This window comes from Mobula hypostoma, chromosome 13 (genome assembly GCF_963921235.1).
Source record: "Mobula hypostoma chromosome 13, sMobHyp1.1, whole genome shotgun sequence".
In the NCBI taxonomy this organism is placed as follows: domain Eukaryota; kingdom Metazoa; phylum Chordata; class Chondrichthyes; order Myliobatiformes; family Myliobatidae; genus Mobula; species Mobula hypostoma.
This window is the reverse complement of record NC_086109.1, coordinates 22,246,766-22,262,309: the sequence shown is the minus strand read 5'-3', so window position 1 is coordinate 22,262,309 and position 15,544 is coordinate 22,246,766. Positions and strand designations below refer to the sequence as shown.

Genomic DNA, 15,544 nt, shown 5'->3' with positions numbered 1-15,544 from the left:
GTAGTTTGATCGATGAAGGCTAATGTGCCAAAAAACCCTTGTGATGCCACTTTTAATGAATTGTGGGCCTGTATTCCCAGATTCCTTTGTAAAACCTACCCTGGTTGGTCCTCCTAAAGTGCAACACCTCACACTTATCTACATTAAATTCCATCTGTCATTTTTCCAGCTGGTCCAGATCTTGATCTCATTCACAAATGTGCTGATCCAGTTAACCACATTATCATCCAGATCATTGCTATAGATGACAAACAACAACAGACCTAGCATTGATCCCTGCGGTACTTCAGTAGTCACAGGCCTCCATTCAGAGAGGCAACCATCTACTCTCTGGCTGCTCCAGCAAAGCCAATGTTCAATCTAATTTGCTACCTCATGTCAGATGCCATGTGACTGAACCTTCTTGACCAGCCTCCCCTGTGGGACCTTGGCAAATGCCCTGCTAGAGTCCATGTAAACAATATCCAATGCCTGGCCTTCAACTTACCTGGTAACTTCCTTGAAAAACTGCCATCCACAAAGCCATGCTGAAAATCCCTAATTAGTCCATGTCTATCCAAATACTCATACATCTGGTCCCTTAGAACATCTTCCAATAACTTTCCCACTACTGATGTCAGGCTCACTGACCTATAACTTCCTGGTTTGTTTTTAGAGCCTTTTTTAAAAACAATAGCTCTCTCCAATTCTCGTACCTCATCTGTCACCAAGGATGATTTAAATATCTCAGCTCGGGCCCCTGCAAGTTTTGCACTTGCCTCCTGCAGGGCCTGAGGAAATACCTCATCAGGCCCTTGAGATTTATCTACCCTAATTTCCCTCAAGGCAGGAAACAGCCCCTCTGCCTCACTTCTATAGACTAGGTCCAACTCCCAAGTAAATACAAATGCAAAAAAATACATTTAATATCTCCCCCCTCGCATTTGGCTCCACGCATACATTACCATTCTGCTCTTCCAGGACAAATTTTCTCCCTTGCAATCCTTTTACTCTTAACATGTCTGTATAAGCCCTTAGGAGACAGTGATTGACAGGGATAATTAATCAGCGGTGTTGCAATGGCAGAGCAGACTGGATGTGTAAGAAGGGCCCAATTCTGCTCCAATGTCTTATGGTCTAAGATAAATCTTACAAATTTGTTTTAACTCTTGTGCAAAATGAAAGCAGCTAATTATTAGGACTTGTGGATTGTGACGTTATGTGCTTTTATTTCAATAGATCAATTTATACCTTAAAATGGAAACCAAACCCAATAAGAAGGAACAGCTTACCCTTGTCAACAATGTGTTGAAACTTGCCACAAAATTACTTAAGGTGAGCAGCTTATATATCGTCAGTCGTATGTAATCTGTTCTGCTGTGCAGTCTTAGCCTTATTACTTATTGACACAAAGGACTTCCCTCTTTGTGCTGACTGATTTGTCAGAAACTATTTTCCCAGGATATAATTATAAAATATAATAGTAATATAATAGTCCTGGTGGATTTCTAATAGACTTACCATGCATGCATTGTGAAAAATGCTGCAGCAATTGTCAATTTTAGACAAATCTGTTCTCTTACCCCACTATCTTAGGTTAAAAGGGGAACAGAAGCTAACATGATATAGGCAGCAAAAAAAAGGCAAATATCTCTTTTGACTTCAAGGCAAATGCTTGAGAATAGAGTCCAGTCATTTGACAACTGCAATGGACTATTGAACAACTGCAGTTCCTGTTAAGCCTAATAAATAGCCTGTAGGTATTTCAGAAAACAGTCACTAAAACCAAGGCATATACAGTCTTGAAGTTATGAAAAATGTAGCAGCAATAGCAAAGCTTTACATAATTAAGAGTGGGGCTTGGTAACTCCACACTGTAGCTAACAAATTATTATGCTTTACGCTACAGGAGCTGGACTCCCCTTTCAGACTCTATGGACTGACCACAAATCCACTGCTGTATAACATCACCCGGGTTGTCATTCTGTCTGCTGTCTCTGGAGTGATTAGTGATTTGCTGGGTTTTAATCTAAGGGTGAGTAACATGGATATGCAAATCACAAATTTTCTTTCTCACCTGATCTTTCATTATAACAGGCCAAAGTTCCACCTTTAACATTGAACAGATGAATTTGTCTAAGATAGTTGGAAAAAAAATCATACGTGTCAGTTAATGTAAGCTTTTCTCTCATAGCTGTGGAAGATCAAGTAATCTGCAGGAGTTGAGGTGGAGAAAGAAGATACTCAAACTGTCCAAGATGAAGAATGTTCTGTCTACTCAATTAACCTGATTTAGTAATATGAACATCTCCCTCCAGTTACCAGATCACAGAGCAGGTTGGAGAGTGTTTGTCATTTTCCTCCCTGTCAGACTTGATGCTTACACTAGCAAATGGGGATGACCTGGGGTGAAAGTAACTTAAAAGTTCTTTGATTGTACAAGTAAATGTAGCTCATTGTAATCATTTGTATTTTCACACCAGGACATAAATGGACGTGGAGGAAGAAAGCATGTTTTACCCCTAGTCCAGGGGCCCCCAACCTGAGGTCCCTAGACCCCTCAGTTAATGGTAGGGCTCCATTACCAAAAAAAAGGGAACCCCTGCTGTAGGATTATTTCTTCCACATTCATCCAGGCCCTTTGGTTTAAGCACTGGCTGAATTTCACATGACTACTGGTCCCGTTTTCCCCCTTCCTTCCTCCTCCCCCAAACAAAATCCATGTGTGGTAAAATACTTAATTTAAGTTCCTGCAGAGCAGGTTAAACTATATAGCCCAAGGCTGGTACTATAACTTGTATCCATGGACAGAAGGTGCCGCTAAAATCATGTTGTTTAAGTAATGGCCTGATGGCCAATTGTCACAGTTGGTCTGTAATGTTAGAAGTGAAATCTGCCAGTTCTAATTATTGCCAGCTTAGCTTTCAAAATAAAGGAAAGCTTCTACTTCAGTTTTCTTTCATTTGATCTGTTTAAGGAATGGGCTAGCACTACACAATGCAGTGAACAGTGTGAAGTTCAGACACAGATCATCGCAAGGTTACATTCCCAACTGAACTTTTGTCACTGTAGCACATTTGAACTTTTTATTTTCTGATGGTGAGAGGTTTAAGCAAAGCAATATGGATATTTTGCTGGATGCCACAAGATATGCCATTGTCTTGGCTGGAAATGACCCTAGATGATTGTCTGATCCTAAGGAGACAACATAACACTTGAAATTGTATACTAAGACTGAACATGTAAAGGAAGATATAAATAAGATTTGCTGAAAACTGTAGACAGAAGAGGTGAAAGGTTACTAAACCTATAAGTTAGGAAGCTTATGTACTTTGATCCTGCAATTCTCAACAAATCAGTAACTTCAAACGCAGCACAATTTTAAACAGCATCTAGTCAGTAAAATTTGATTTTGACCATTTGAGATATAGACTGAAAGTTAAGATTTATTTTACAGTTCAACACCATGACCAAGGATTGCATTTTTCATGTCATACATAAAAAAATAATGAGGGTTTACAGATCTCTCCCTAATGACAGTATTTATAGAGACTGTACAGTATAAAAATTTACAACCAACAACTCAAGGCTTGTTCAGCTTTACTCAAAGGCCACACCCATGCCTTGAGTACTGTACAGTCTGCAAGATGCTTTGTTACTGATGGGGTGAAACAATGAGTATAGCTAGTCTACCAACAAGGAAATTCAGACAACACTGTGGAGTGAAAGCTCGAGCTGATCAATGGATGAGCTGAGGAATATCAAAACATTTCTGCATGATTTCCTAAATTCAACTTTTACACATTATCGCATATGAAATATAACAGTAAAGTGGTCACAAGACACTGCCTGCACCACAGTCACAGTCCAGGGTCTTTATTTCCTACTGTTTCTTAGCTGCAAGGGTAAAAAAAGGGACACACAGTGCTATGGAGGGTAACAGAAATACTTCTTGGCAACACATCTCCCTGCAGGGCAATGCAAGTTACGTAGCAGAGATACCAACAGGATTAAGTCAGAAAACGCACCTTAGTGTATTGTGTCTAGAGGATGGAGGGGAACGGAAGAGAGAAAGAGTGTGGGCACTGGAGAGGCCATTCCATAAAAAGGCTACTCTATCACCACCATGACTAGCAGAATAATTGTTACAGATTGGAAGCAATTGCTTGCTACAGCACCGATCTCCATGGACACAGAACATGGGTAAAACAGGGAGAAGCAGATGTGCACACCCATCCTCTAACATTGGGGCAGAATGAAACATTGGGAGATGCTAGTTATTCTGCATCTTCTTCAGACTGAAGTACTGAAGATGCTAATAAAGAAGTGGGATTACACCACGAACAAAATAATCTCTAATCTACATGGAATGTGTTCCATGCAGATTTTTGTTGCTCTTGGTCTGACCAACTGGTTTTGAGCAGTCTAGGGAGCAGCAAATCACACACAAAATTTTCCAGATCCTTTTCAATGACAGATTGAGAGGAGCCCACAGATACTGAAACCAGTAGCTGAGAGATCGCTGTTCAATGGTGGTCAGAATACTGCAAGTTATTTTAGCTCAAGAAAAGGTGATGAAAAGAATTTCAGTGTATTAAAGAAAACAAGGATTAAAGCACTGCACGGTTGATTCAGAATGATACAAAACAAATAAATACACTGGTTAACATTTAAGGTCTTTGTTATTAAGCTACTGATTTCAGATCTGCAAAGCAGTGGCAAGATTCTACTCATGATGTTACAGGTGGAAACCATGAGAGTCTCACCCGCTGGCACCTGAAATTGCTTACAGACAAAGCAACAGTCACATTCCAAAGTCAGAGCTATCTGTGACAGGTAAATCTTAGGACATTCTACCACTGCAGTCGGATGGGGCAACTGCTAACTTGTGGGGATACGGAAAGTAAATCACAAGTGCACACCTCAGAGTCAACTTGTAAAACAGGGAAAAATCCCAATAGATTTTACTTCGCAGCCAGTCAAGTGTCCAACAGCTGAGTACCGGAGTCATTCCTTCACTTGGGAAAAGTTTGGTTTTCCACAGTTCCTACAGAACCTTTAAATAAGATGCAACAGGTGTTTAACAGAAATCAAAGTTTATAAAAAAATAATTTAACATATATAATTTGTTTGCTTTCTGTTACAAGGGCCTCTGAGCATCTGGCTTTTTCCAGGGCCCGGGGGTTATCAGCGTCTTTCTCGTGGTTGGTGCTGTTTTTGTCCCTGGGCTGGGGTGCAATGTTGAGCCGCTGATCCTGGGATGGCTCTGCCCCACTCCCTGCCCATTGCCTTTTGCTGATAGTCTCTGCTCAGTCCCCGCTTCCGCCTTCCGCCGGCTGCTCTCCAGGCTGCCGGTTCGACCCTCTGCCGCACTGCCCTGGCGTCCGCCTTGTGGCTCCTCTCCCATTCTTCCCCGTGGGCTGCGCGATCGCCCTCTCCTTCCTACCACCAGCCGCTGCTTTCCTTCGTCCTTTTCGGCCTTCCTGGGGCTGTCTGGCAGATGCTCCCTGGAGCCCAGGGCTTTGCGTGGGCCCATGGCCTCATTCTCTCTGCCACCGGTCAGCTGTGCTTTCTTTGGGCTGCTTGTACTCTCCCTGGGCTCCACCTTTTCCTTTGCAAACTCGGCACAACCTTCCTCCCCCTCTTCCCATATGCCCACAACTTTGGTTCCAGTCTCTTGTTCTCCCTGTAGCTTCTCTTTTGATACGGTCTTCTCAGGATCAGTAAGGTTTGGGGCAGAATTTGGAAAGGATGGTGATGGTGGGTCTTCAGGAGCTGTGGGTAGTTCCTGGAGGCTGGAATATGGAGTGTCCTGGGGATCCAGATCATCTACAAAATGCAATGCATTTGATGATCAGATAGGCAGCAAACAGCATATTTCATTTGATGAACATCTCTCTTAGATACAAAATCCCAAATTTTCCCTTTACCAGTGCATTCTCACACTACACCCCTCCCAGCCATGCACAATGCAGATAAAAGAGGTCAGAGGAGAATGAAGAGGGGAACAGAGGTGAGAGACTGCATTCGGTAAGAGGAAAGAGGAAATAGTGGTGGCATGGTGCACTTCCGAGTGAAAATGAATTTGTTGACTGGAATTTTGTGGAAAGCTGCAACGAGGTCACACAGAGGTTTACTACCCATACAAAGTGGAGATCAATAGGTTCCTGATTAGTAAGAGCGTCAAAGATTATGTGGAGAAGGTAGGAGAGTGAAGTTGAGAGGGATAATAAATCAGCCATGATGGAATGGCAGAGCAGACTTGATGGGTCGAATGGCAATTATTCTGGTCCTATGTCTTGTATCTGATCTGGGCTCCAGTCCCAGAAGCTGTTCTCCAAAAAATAAATATATCAATGGTGGTGGGGTTTGGCAGTTCAGCTAATTCAACCATCTTTATAATAACAACATAGCCCAAGGTGCTTCACAAGAGCTGAAGTTTAAAGGGTGGAAGGTAAGGAGAGCACAAGATTAGTCTAGGACATAAAAGCAGACAAGAGGAACAGTTGAGCTGCAGTGAGGTAGACTTACCTGGACTCTGAGGGAATGTGAGTAAATGCCATGTCTCTTTAATAGAATAATACAGAAGTGGACCTGTAATCCAATAGTCTACACTAATGTTTATGCTCCACAAGAACTTATTCAGGTAATGGTGTAAGTACCCATTATATTCTCCCGACTCCTCAACAAAATATTTATGCTTCTGGACCCTAACACTCAATTCTTGATGTAACGTCATCTATCCAAGATGTTAATTCTTTCTCTTCGACAGGCTTCCCAATCCATGTGCTTCTTGTACTTTCAGATTTTATTTTAGATTTGGAGTATCTGCAGTATTTTACTTTCCATGGCATTCCTTGTGGCAATGAGGTTTATGCTGCCCCTCACAGGGAGAGGCTGAATAGGTTAGGACTTTATTCCTGGAGTGCAGAAGAATGAGGGGAGATCTTACAGAGAAGTGCAAAATTGAGGGAGATAGATGGGGGGGGGGAAGCATACAAGCTTTTTTCCCTCAGATTGGGTGAGATTAGAAATAGAGGTCATAGATTAAGGATTAAAGGCAAAATATTTAAAGGGGATCTTCTTTACTCAGAGTTTGGTGCGAGTGTGGAATGAGCTGCCAGCAGAAGGTGGATGTGGGATCAGTTGTAACATTTAAGTTTGGATAGGTACGCGGATGAGGAGGGTATAAAGAGCTATGGTCTGGGTGCAGGGAGATGGGACTTGGTAGAAGGTTCAGTCAGCACAGACCACATTGGTCTGTTTCTGTGCTGTAGTGCTCTACGAATTCAGTTTCATTATTGGCTTCTAGATCTGGCTCTTTCCCCAGAGGTGGAATAATTTGTGTGCTGGAACTAGTATTGGCTCATTAACCTTAGAGTCACATGTTGTGCATTCAGGTCACTGACCTGAACAGAATCCTGCCCACCATTCCCACACCAGTACAAAGGAAAACTGTTGTTAAAGATACCATTTTTAAGATCGGTCATTAATTATCACTCTTAAACAAGTGCAAGAGGTTTGGTGACATTATTCTGAAGAAATACTTTCAGCCATGGCCCTGGTGTCCTTGCCTAGTTTTAACCAGCATTAAAAACTGATTAAGATTTTATCACAATTTATTTGAAATGTGCTTATCATGGCCATCTAATTTCCTACAAAAATGACTACACTTCAAAAGTACTTCAGTGGCTGTTAAGTGCTCTGGGACAATCTCTCAGGAAAGGTGCTGTATAAACATGCTCTCAAGCAAAGTTGAAACATTAAGACCATAAGACATAGGAGCAGAATTAGGCTATTTGGCCCATTGAGTCTGCTCTGCCATTCCATCATGGCTGATTTATTATTCCTCTCAACTCCATTCTCCTGCCTTCTTCTCGTAACCTTTGACACCCTGATTAATCAAGAACCTATCAACTTCCACCTTAAATGTATTCAATGACTTGGCCTGCTCAGCCATTTGTGGCAATAAATTCCAGATTCACCACCCTATGGCTAAAGAAAATTTTCCTCATTTCTGTTCTAAATAGATGTCCCTCAATTTAGTCTGTGCCCTCCGGTCCCACACTCCCCCTCTATAGGAAGCATCCTCTCCACATTCACATTATCTAGACCTTTCAATGTTGATACATTTCAATGCGATTCCTTCTTCTAAACTCCAGTGAGTACAGGCCAAGAGCCATCAAACATACCCTTTCATTACCAGAATAAGTCTCATGAACCTCCTCTGGATCCTCTCAATGCCAGCACATTTTTTCTTAGATCTGCTTACAATACTCCAAGTGTGGTCTAACCAATGCCTTGCATTCTTGCTTTTGTATTTCAGTCCTCACAAAATGAATGCTAACATTGCACTTACCTTCCTTACCACTGACTCAACCTGCAAGTTAACCTTTAGGGAATCCTGCACAAGGACTCCCAGGTCCATTTGTACCTCTGGTTTTTGAATTTTCTCCCCCTTTACATGACCCTGTGCTACACTATATTCCATCTGCCACCTCTTTGCCCATTTCCCCAATCTGTCCAAGTCTGTCTGCAGGCTCCCTGCTCCCTCAACACCATCTTCGTATTGTCTGCTAACTTGGCCACAAAGCCATCAATTCCTTTTCCAAATCATTGACATAACATGAAAAGCAGTCCCAACACTGACCCCTGCAGCAACACTAGTTATCAGCAGCCAGTCAGAAAAGACCCCCTTTATTCCCACTCTGCTTCCTGCCAGTCAATCTTCTATCCATGCCAGCATCTTTCCTATAATACAACGGGCTCTTGTTAAGCAGCCTCATGTGCAGCACCTTGTCAAAGACCTTCTGAAAATCCAAATAAACTACTGAATCTCCTTTGTCTGTCCTGCTGGTTACTTCCTCAAAGAATTCCAACAGATTGGTCAAGCAAGATTTACCCTTTAGAAAACCATGCAGACTTTGACCTATTTTATCATGTGCCTCCAAGTACTCCACATCCTCATCCTTAATAATAGACTCCAACATCTTTCCAACCACTGAAGTCAGGCTAACTGGCCTATAATTTCCCTTTTCTGCCTCCCTCCATTCTGAAACAGTGGAGTGATATTTGCAATTTTCCAGTTCTCAAGAACCATTCTGGAATCTAATGATCCTGAAAACATCATTATTAATTCCTCCACGATTTCATCAGCTACCTCTTTTAGAACCCTGGGTCTAGTCCTTATGGTCCAGGTGTCTCATCTATCATCAGACTTTTCAGCTTCCCAAGCACCTTCTCTTTAGTAATAGCAATGATACTCACGCCTGCCCCCGACACTTACATTTCTGGCATTCTGCTAGTGTCTTCCACAGTGAAGACAAAATAATCAGTTCGTCAGCCATTTCTTTGTCCCCATTACCACCTTTCCAGTGGTCCAATATCCACTCTATTCTCTCTTTTACTCTTTGTATCTCTGGAAAAAAATCTTTTGGTATCCTCTTATATTATTGGCTAGTTTTCCATAATCTTTTCTCTCCTGAGGGCTTTTTAAATGCCTTCTGCTGGTTTTTGAAAGCTTCCCAATTGTCTACCTTGCCACTAATTTTTGTTATATCGTATGCCTCTCTAGCTTTTATGCTGTCTTTGACTTCCCTTGTCAGCCATGGTTCCCCTCATCCTCCCTTTAGAATTCTTCTTCATCTTTGTGTTGCTTCTTTCCTGCGCCTTCTGAATTTTCCCCAGAAACACCAGCCATTGCTGTTTTGCCATCATCCCTGCTGGTATCCTCTTCCAGCCAACCTTGGCCAACTCCCCTCTTGTGCCTCTGTAATTCCTTTTACTCCACTGTAATAATGATGCAAGCAGATTTTACCTTCTGCTCCAACTACAGTGAATTCTATAATATAGTGATCACTGCCTCCTTTACTTTAAAACTCCCCAATCAAATCTGGGCCATTACAGAACACCCAATCCAGAACTGCCATTCCTTTTGTGGGCTCACCCACAAGCTGCTCTAAAAAGCCAGTTTGTAGGCATTCTACAAACTTCTTCTCTTGGAATCCAGCACCAACCTGAATTTCACAGAATCAGTTCAGATTTAAACTGACTGCAGGATTGTGTAGGTGTCTGGGTCTGTGTGTGTCAGTGGTGGGGGGGGGGGGCGGGTGAGCAAGTAGGCAGAGTAAAGATTGCCATGAGGATGCCATGAGCTTAGTGAGGAGATACAAAGGAAGACTGCAGAGGGCAAGAGTAAAAGAAAAATGCACACACCGAATCAAAACTGCAAAAAAAAAAAAAAAAAAAAAAAAAAATTTGAGAGAGTCTGAATAAAAAAAGTAAAAGACATGCTGATTTACCAGGTCCCAGGAGAGATGAGGGGAGACGTGAAGCCTCAGCGCTGCTCATGAGTCGTACATGTCGAGAGGCTGCAAGGTGCCATTCCTAGAGAAGGGGAGGGAGAAGCCTAGGACTAAATGCAACTATGAGAATAAAAATAAAAGTTCCACAGAAGATCACATTTCTGCAAAGCCAGTGGTCAAGAGCAGGTCGAAGAAACAGATACACACAGACCAAGGGGCAAGACGGAAGGGGTCTTCAAAAGAATCTTCTAGCCATTACTGCCTCATGATGGAAGCACCATTCAGTTCTATATCATTTGCTGGATTGGGTGGTGGTGGAAGCAAAAATCACTGCTTTAATATTACTGACCACCTCCACCCTAATCATTTATTACATTACATTCTGTAAAATTAAGACTGAAAGGGAAACCCACCAAAGTCAGGCACCTGACCTATGCCTGGCTTCAAGACAAGATGCGCTTTCCTGCCTCCAGACTGAATCAGCTCAATGGCTCTCTTGTGTGTGATCCCTTGTGTGGACTCGCCATTAATTTCAACAATCTGGTCACCAACCTGCAAGAATGGAAAGAGGGGAAGAATAAATCATACCTGAACATAGAACATTACAGCACAGTACAGATCCTTTGGCCCATGATTTTGTGCTGACGTTTTAACCTACTCCAAAGATCAATATAATCCACACATCGCCCTCCATTTTTATTTTGTCTAAGAGCATCTTAAATGCCCCTAATGTATCTACCACCACCCCGGCAGTGCATTTGATGCACTCACCACTGTAACGATCTACCTCTGACAGACCCCCATCACCTAAACACAATGCCCTCACATATTAGCCATTGCCATCCTGACAAAAAGATGCTGGTTGTCCACTCTATCTGTGCCTCATAGTATCTTATTCAACTCAATCAAGTCACCTTTCATCTTCCTGTAAGCGTGCTAGGGCTTTTCTCTTTGGAACAATCTTTTCTCATAAGATTTAATCTTTGATCTAGGTAGCATCCTGGTAAATCTCTGCAGATTCTAAAGCTTCCACATCCTCCCTATGAAAAGGTGACCAGAATGGATCATAATACTCTGGCCTAGCCAGAGTTTTACTGAGTTGCAACATTATCTCCTGACTAATGAAGACCAACACATCATACTCCCTTAAACTACCCCCCTGTCAAACTGCGCTGCAACTTTAAGGGATCTATGGACTTGGACCCCAAGATCCCTCCGATACACTTTGGAAGATCAACGGAAGACAGAGTACAAGGTTAATAACAGGATTTTTAGTATAGAGGAACACAGTCATAGACAATTACAGCACAGAAACAGGCCCTTCATCATATCTAGTCCATGTCAAACCATTCAAACTGCCTAGTCCCATTGACCTGCACCTAGACCACTGCCCTCCATACCCACACCCCATCCATGTACTTATCCAAACTTCTCTTACATGTGGAAATCAAAATCACATCAACCACTGGTGCTGGCAGCTCGTTCCACATTCTCACCACTCTGTGAACAGATTTTCCCTCATGTTCCCCTTAAACATTTCACCTTTCACTCTTAATCTTGACCTCTAGTTGTAGTCTCACCCAACTTCAGTAGATAAAGCCTGTTTGCATTTACCCTCTCTATACCCCTTATAATTTGTATTCCTCTATCAAATATCCCCTCAAGCTTCTACGTTTTAGGGAATAAAATTGTAATCTGTTGAATCTTTCCTTATAACTCAGGTCCTCCAGTCCCAGCAATATCCTCGTAATTTTTCTCTGTACTCTTTCAATCTTATTAACATCATTCCTGTAGGTAGGTAACCAAAACTGCACACAATACCCCAAAGCAGGCTGTGTCAATGTCTTATACAACTTCAACATAATATCTCAACTCCTGTACTCAATTTGATTTATGAAGGCCAATGTGCCAAAATCTTTTTTACGACCCTATCTACCTGTGACACCACTTTCAATGAATTATGGGCCTGTATTCCCAGATCCCTTTGTTATACCACACACCTTAGTGCCCTACTGCTTACTGTAAGACCTACCCAGGTTGGTCCTCCCAAAGTGCAAACCTCACAGTTAAATTCCGATCCACAATTTTGGACTGAACTCCATCTGCCACCTTTCAGCCCAGCTCTGCAACGCATCATTGTCTTACTATAGCCTACAGCAATCCACATAATACAACATAATACACACCACCACCAACCTTGGTATCAAATGCAAACTCACTAACTTACCCTTTCACTTCCTCATCCAAGTCATTTATAAAAATCAGGAGCAGCAAGGGTCCGAGAACAGATTACTGCAGAACACCACTTAAGTCACGAGCCTCCAGGCAGAATAAACTCCATCTACTGCTACCCTCCGCCTTCTGTGGACAAGCCAATTCCAAATCCACACGGCCAAGTTTCCCTGGACCTCATGCCTGCACAGGGAACCTGGTTGAATGCTTTACTGTGGATGAGTCACTGGAGGCAACTGTTTCGATATTCCTTCTCCTTCTCACTATTTATTTTGTAAGTTTATGTCTTTGCACAGTACTGCTGCCACAGACAACAAATTCCAGATAATAAACCTGATTCCAACTTAGCAAGGTGTCATGCAACTTGGGAGACATCAGTTTTAGAATGGGCATAGAGCCAGTATAGGGAAGGAAGCTGCTGGAGGGCAGATCTGACTTAATGACCCAGTACACAGCTACTCCACTGGATTCTTTTAGGCTAATCAGAATATAGCATGTTCAGCACTGAAGAAATTATTTGTTCCATTATAGCTACACTCTCAGATGAGTATCATTCCTTACAGAACTATGTAAAAAATGGCCTGCCACACAGCCAATTTACTAATGCGGAATTTAAAAAGTGAACAGGTATTTCTCATAGCTGTCCTAAATGCATACTCTCACTTTGAGAGTCTCTTTGTTCCCTAACAGAAAGGCTACCCAGATGGGACAGGTAGTGACACCATCTCCACTCTTCAGCTCATGCATCCAGTTCCAAGCCACCACCGAAAGATAAAGTTTCCACAATAAAGGTACGCCGACTGGTGGTGGCTGATCTCAGGGCCATTTTTCTCAATAGCCGACATCAGTACACAAAGGTGAGCAACTGGGAGACGTACAAAAGAGCATTTGGGACATTGCTGGGATGAATTTGATGGTTGCTACAGGACCACAAGCATCTTCTGCTGGGTGGGAAAGGGCATTTCCACACGCCTTCTCCCTCCATCTATTTGGCTGGGTCAAGCAAAGCAGAACTTGGACAGTTCAGCAGACTTTCTTGCTGACTCGTCAAGTCCGTGAGGCCTCTGGCAATCACTTCACTCTTCACAGCTGTTTCCATGATCCTTTCCCATACACCGTTTATATTAATTTCTAATTTATGAAAAATTTGTGCTGCAAGGTTTGTGTGGAACAGAACTTTGAGGGGCTGCCTGTGATGACAGTACCATAAACCTACTGGCATGGATCTGCTTTAAGAACTTACTTGGATTCTGCCATCCAGCAGCGCTGAACCTCCTTCAGCCAGCCGCAGAATGAAGAGCCCCATGTTGTACTCCTTGCCACCACGAACGCTGAATCCAAACCCTCGGGGCCCCCTCTCCAATTCAACAGCAAAGCAATCAGAGTTCTGTTTGTAAAGACAGAAGCTAGGAGTGAGAAGGAAGACAGCATGCAACCACAAGCACAGTAAACTTGAGTTTTAAGTATTAAACTTTTTGTCCTGCTTTCTATTCATTTGTTTCATGTTGGTGACACTGAGAAAGCCACTGATGTTCAGATCTATCCTATATACCCTGCTTAAAATGTCCAAGTGCATTAGGGGAGACCACGTCAACCAGCCTGCTGAGCACCTGCAGTCACAAAGGCAGCAACGTTTCCTTCCCGTTAGAAAAACAATTGGATATAACGTCAGAATATTGTGTGTATTGTACCCTATCCAACTAAAAAGATTTTAAAAAGTTGCTTCTCATGGTATGCTTTGAACGTAGTCTTGGGATTAACAGTCAACAGTCGCATACACCTAAAGTTCCCCACATCCTGGAAATATTTCTCCATGTTTATACAATTCCCTTTTAAAAGTAATTACAGCTACCTCAAGAAGCAGCACACACAAAAAGCTGGAGGAACTCAGGTCAGGCAGGATCCATGCAATTTAATAGACAGTCAATTTTTAGGGCCGAGACCCTTCTTCAGGACTGAGAAGGAAGGGGGAAGATGCCAGAATAAAAAGGTAAGGGGAGGGGGAAGGAGGCCAGCTGGAAGGTGATAGGTGAAGCCAGGTGTGTAGGAAAGGTCAAAGGCTAGAGAAGGAGGAATACAATAGAAGAGAGTGGACCTCAGGAGAAAGGGAAGGGGTGGGGGACAAGGAGACTTTGGGAGAAATAATAAGCAGGTGAGAAGAGGTAAATGGGGGTGGGGGCAGGGGCAGAGTAGAATTTGTTTACCAGAAGGAGAAATCTATATTCACGCCATCAGGTTAGAGGCTAGCCAGATAAAATGCAATGTGTTGCTCCTGCACCTGGAGGGTGGCTCATCTTGGCAGAAGACGCGGCCATGGACCAACATACCAGAAAGGGAATGGTACTCAAGGGAAGCACATTCTTTATGACCACACTATTTAAACAGTGTTTATTTTTACCAAAAGGTCTGTAGTCTATATGCTGATCATATTGGCAGTTCCCCTGAATTTAACTGAACGGGTTCAATTGTGCACATCCCTTTAACCCACCTTCAGTTCTCAAGGGAAGACAACCCAGCTTCTCACTGGTATTACTGCAAATACTAGTTTGGTGAGTCATGACCCCCACCCCGCCCCCCTTCCCAAGAACTGAGAATCCTAGAATATGGTGTTCAGAGCAGGACTCAATATTCTCAGATCAAACCAGTGATTTAAGGTTCAGTCCTAGTTCCTTGCTTTTAGATCTTTTACAACTAAATTATATTCACCCAGCGTTTTCAGGCTGGACAATACAGGTGAACATTGAAATTGCTTTACATCTGAAAATTTGGAAGACAGCATTTTAGTCAGTTGTGAATGGGAAGTTGGGAGAATTAAGATCTTGGCATCAAATCTCTGGACCCTTTTGCAAAAAGTATCACAATAAAAGAGCTGGTATAGACCATACCTGAGGTCTGCTGCCTGCAGTCCGTGTCTCTCTGTCAGCAGCCGGTTGAAGGTACTGATCAGGTGCTGGCTGCCTGTAGTTGGAAGATGGTTTCACAAAGTCACACGACTGCCCACTGCCCCTTTCATCTGCATCTGTCTTGCT

At 42.7% G+C, this 15,544-nt stretch overlaps 2 protein-coding genes across 9 annotated transcripts in view; one reads left to right on the top strand and one right to left on the bottom strand.

Moving 5' to 3' along the window:
- The window catches only part of phtf1 (putative homeodomain transcription factor 1), a 36,412-nt gene extending 33,508 nt beyond the window's left edge, over positions 1-2,904 (top strand). For 2 of the 4 annotated variants that reach the window (XM_063065431.1, XM_063065428.1), the window contains 3 exons: positions 1,219-1,314; positions 1,889-2,014; positions 2,174-2,903. In XM_063065431.1, coding sequence (XP_062921501.1) covers positions 1,219-1,314; positions 1,889-2,014; positions 2,174-2,191 — 240 coding nt within the window. In that variant the 3' untranslated portion in view covers positions 2,192-2,903. Of the gene's footprint in view, positions 1-1,218; positions 1,315-1,888; positions 2,015-2,173 lie in introns of all 4 variants that reach the window. The other 2 variants (XM_063065430.1, XM_063065429.1) reach the window with 2 other exon arrangements.
- Positions 2,905-3,405: 501 nt separating this feature from the next.
- The window catches only part of magi3a (membrane associated guanylate kinase, WW and PDZ domain containing 3a), a 147,713-nt gene continuing 135,574 nt past the window's right edge, over positions 3,406-15,544 (bottom strand). For 3 of the 5 annotated variants that reach the window (XM_063065422.1, XM_063065424.1, XM_063065425.1), the window contains 4 exons: positions 15,401-15,542; positions 13,759-13,902; positions 10,697-10,835; positions 3,406-5,808 (listed from right to left, as the gene is read on the bottom strand). In XM_063065422.1, coding sequence (XP_062921492.1) covers positions 5,120-5,808; positions 10,697-10,835; positions 13,759-13,902; positions 15,401-15,542 — 1,114 coding nt within the window. In that variant the 3' untranslated portion in view covers positions 3,406-5,119. Of the gene's footprint in view, positions 5,809-10,280; positions 10,366-10,696; positions 10,836-13,758; positions 13,903-15,400; positions 15,543-15,544 lie in introns of all 5 variants that reach the window. The other 2 variants (XM_063065427.1, XM_063065423.1) reach the window with 2 other exon arrangements.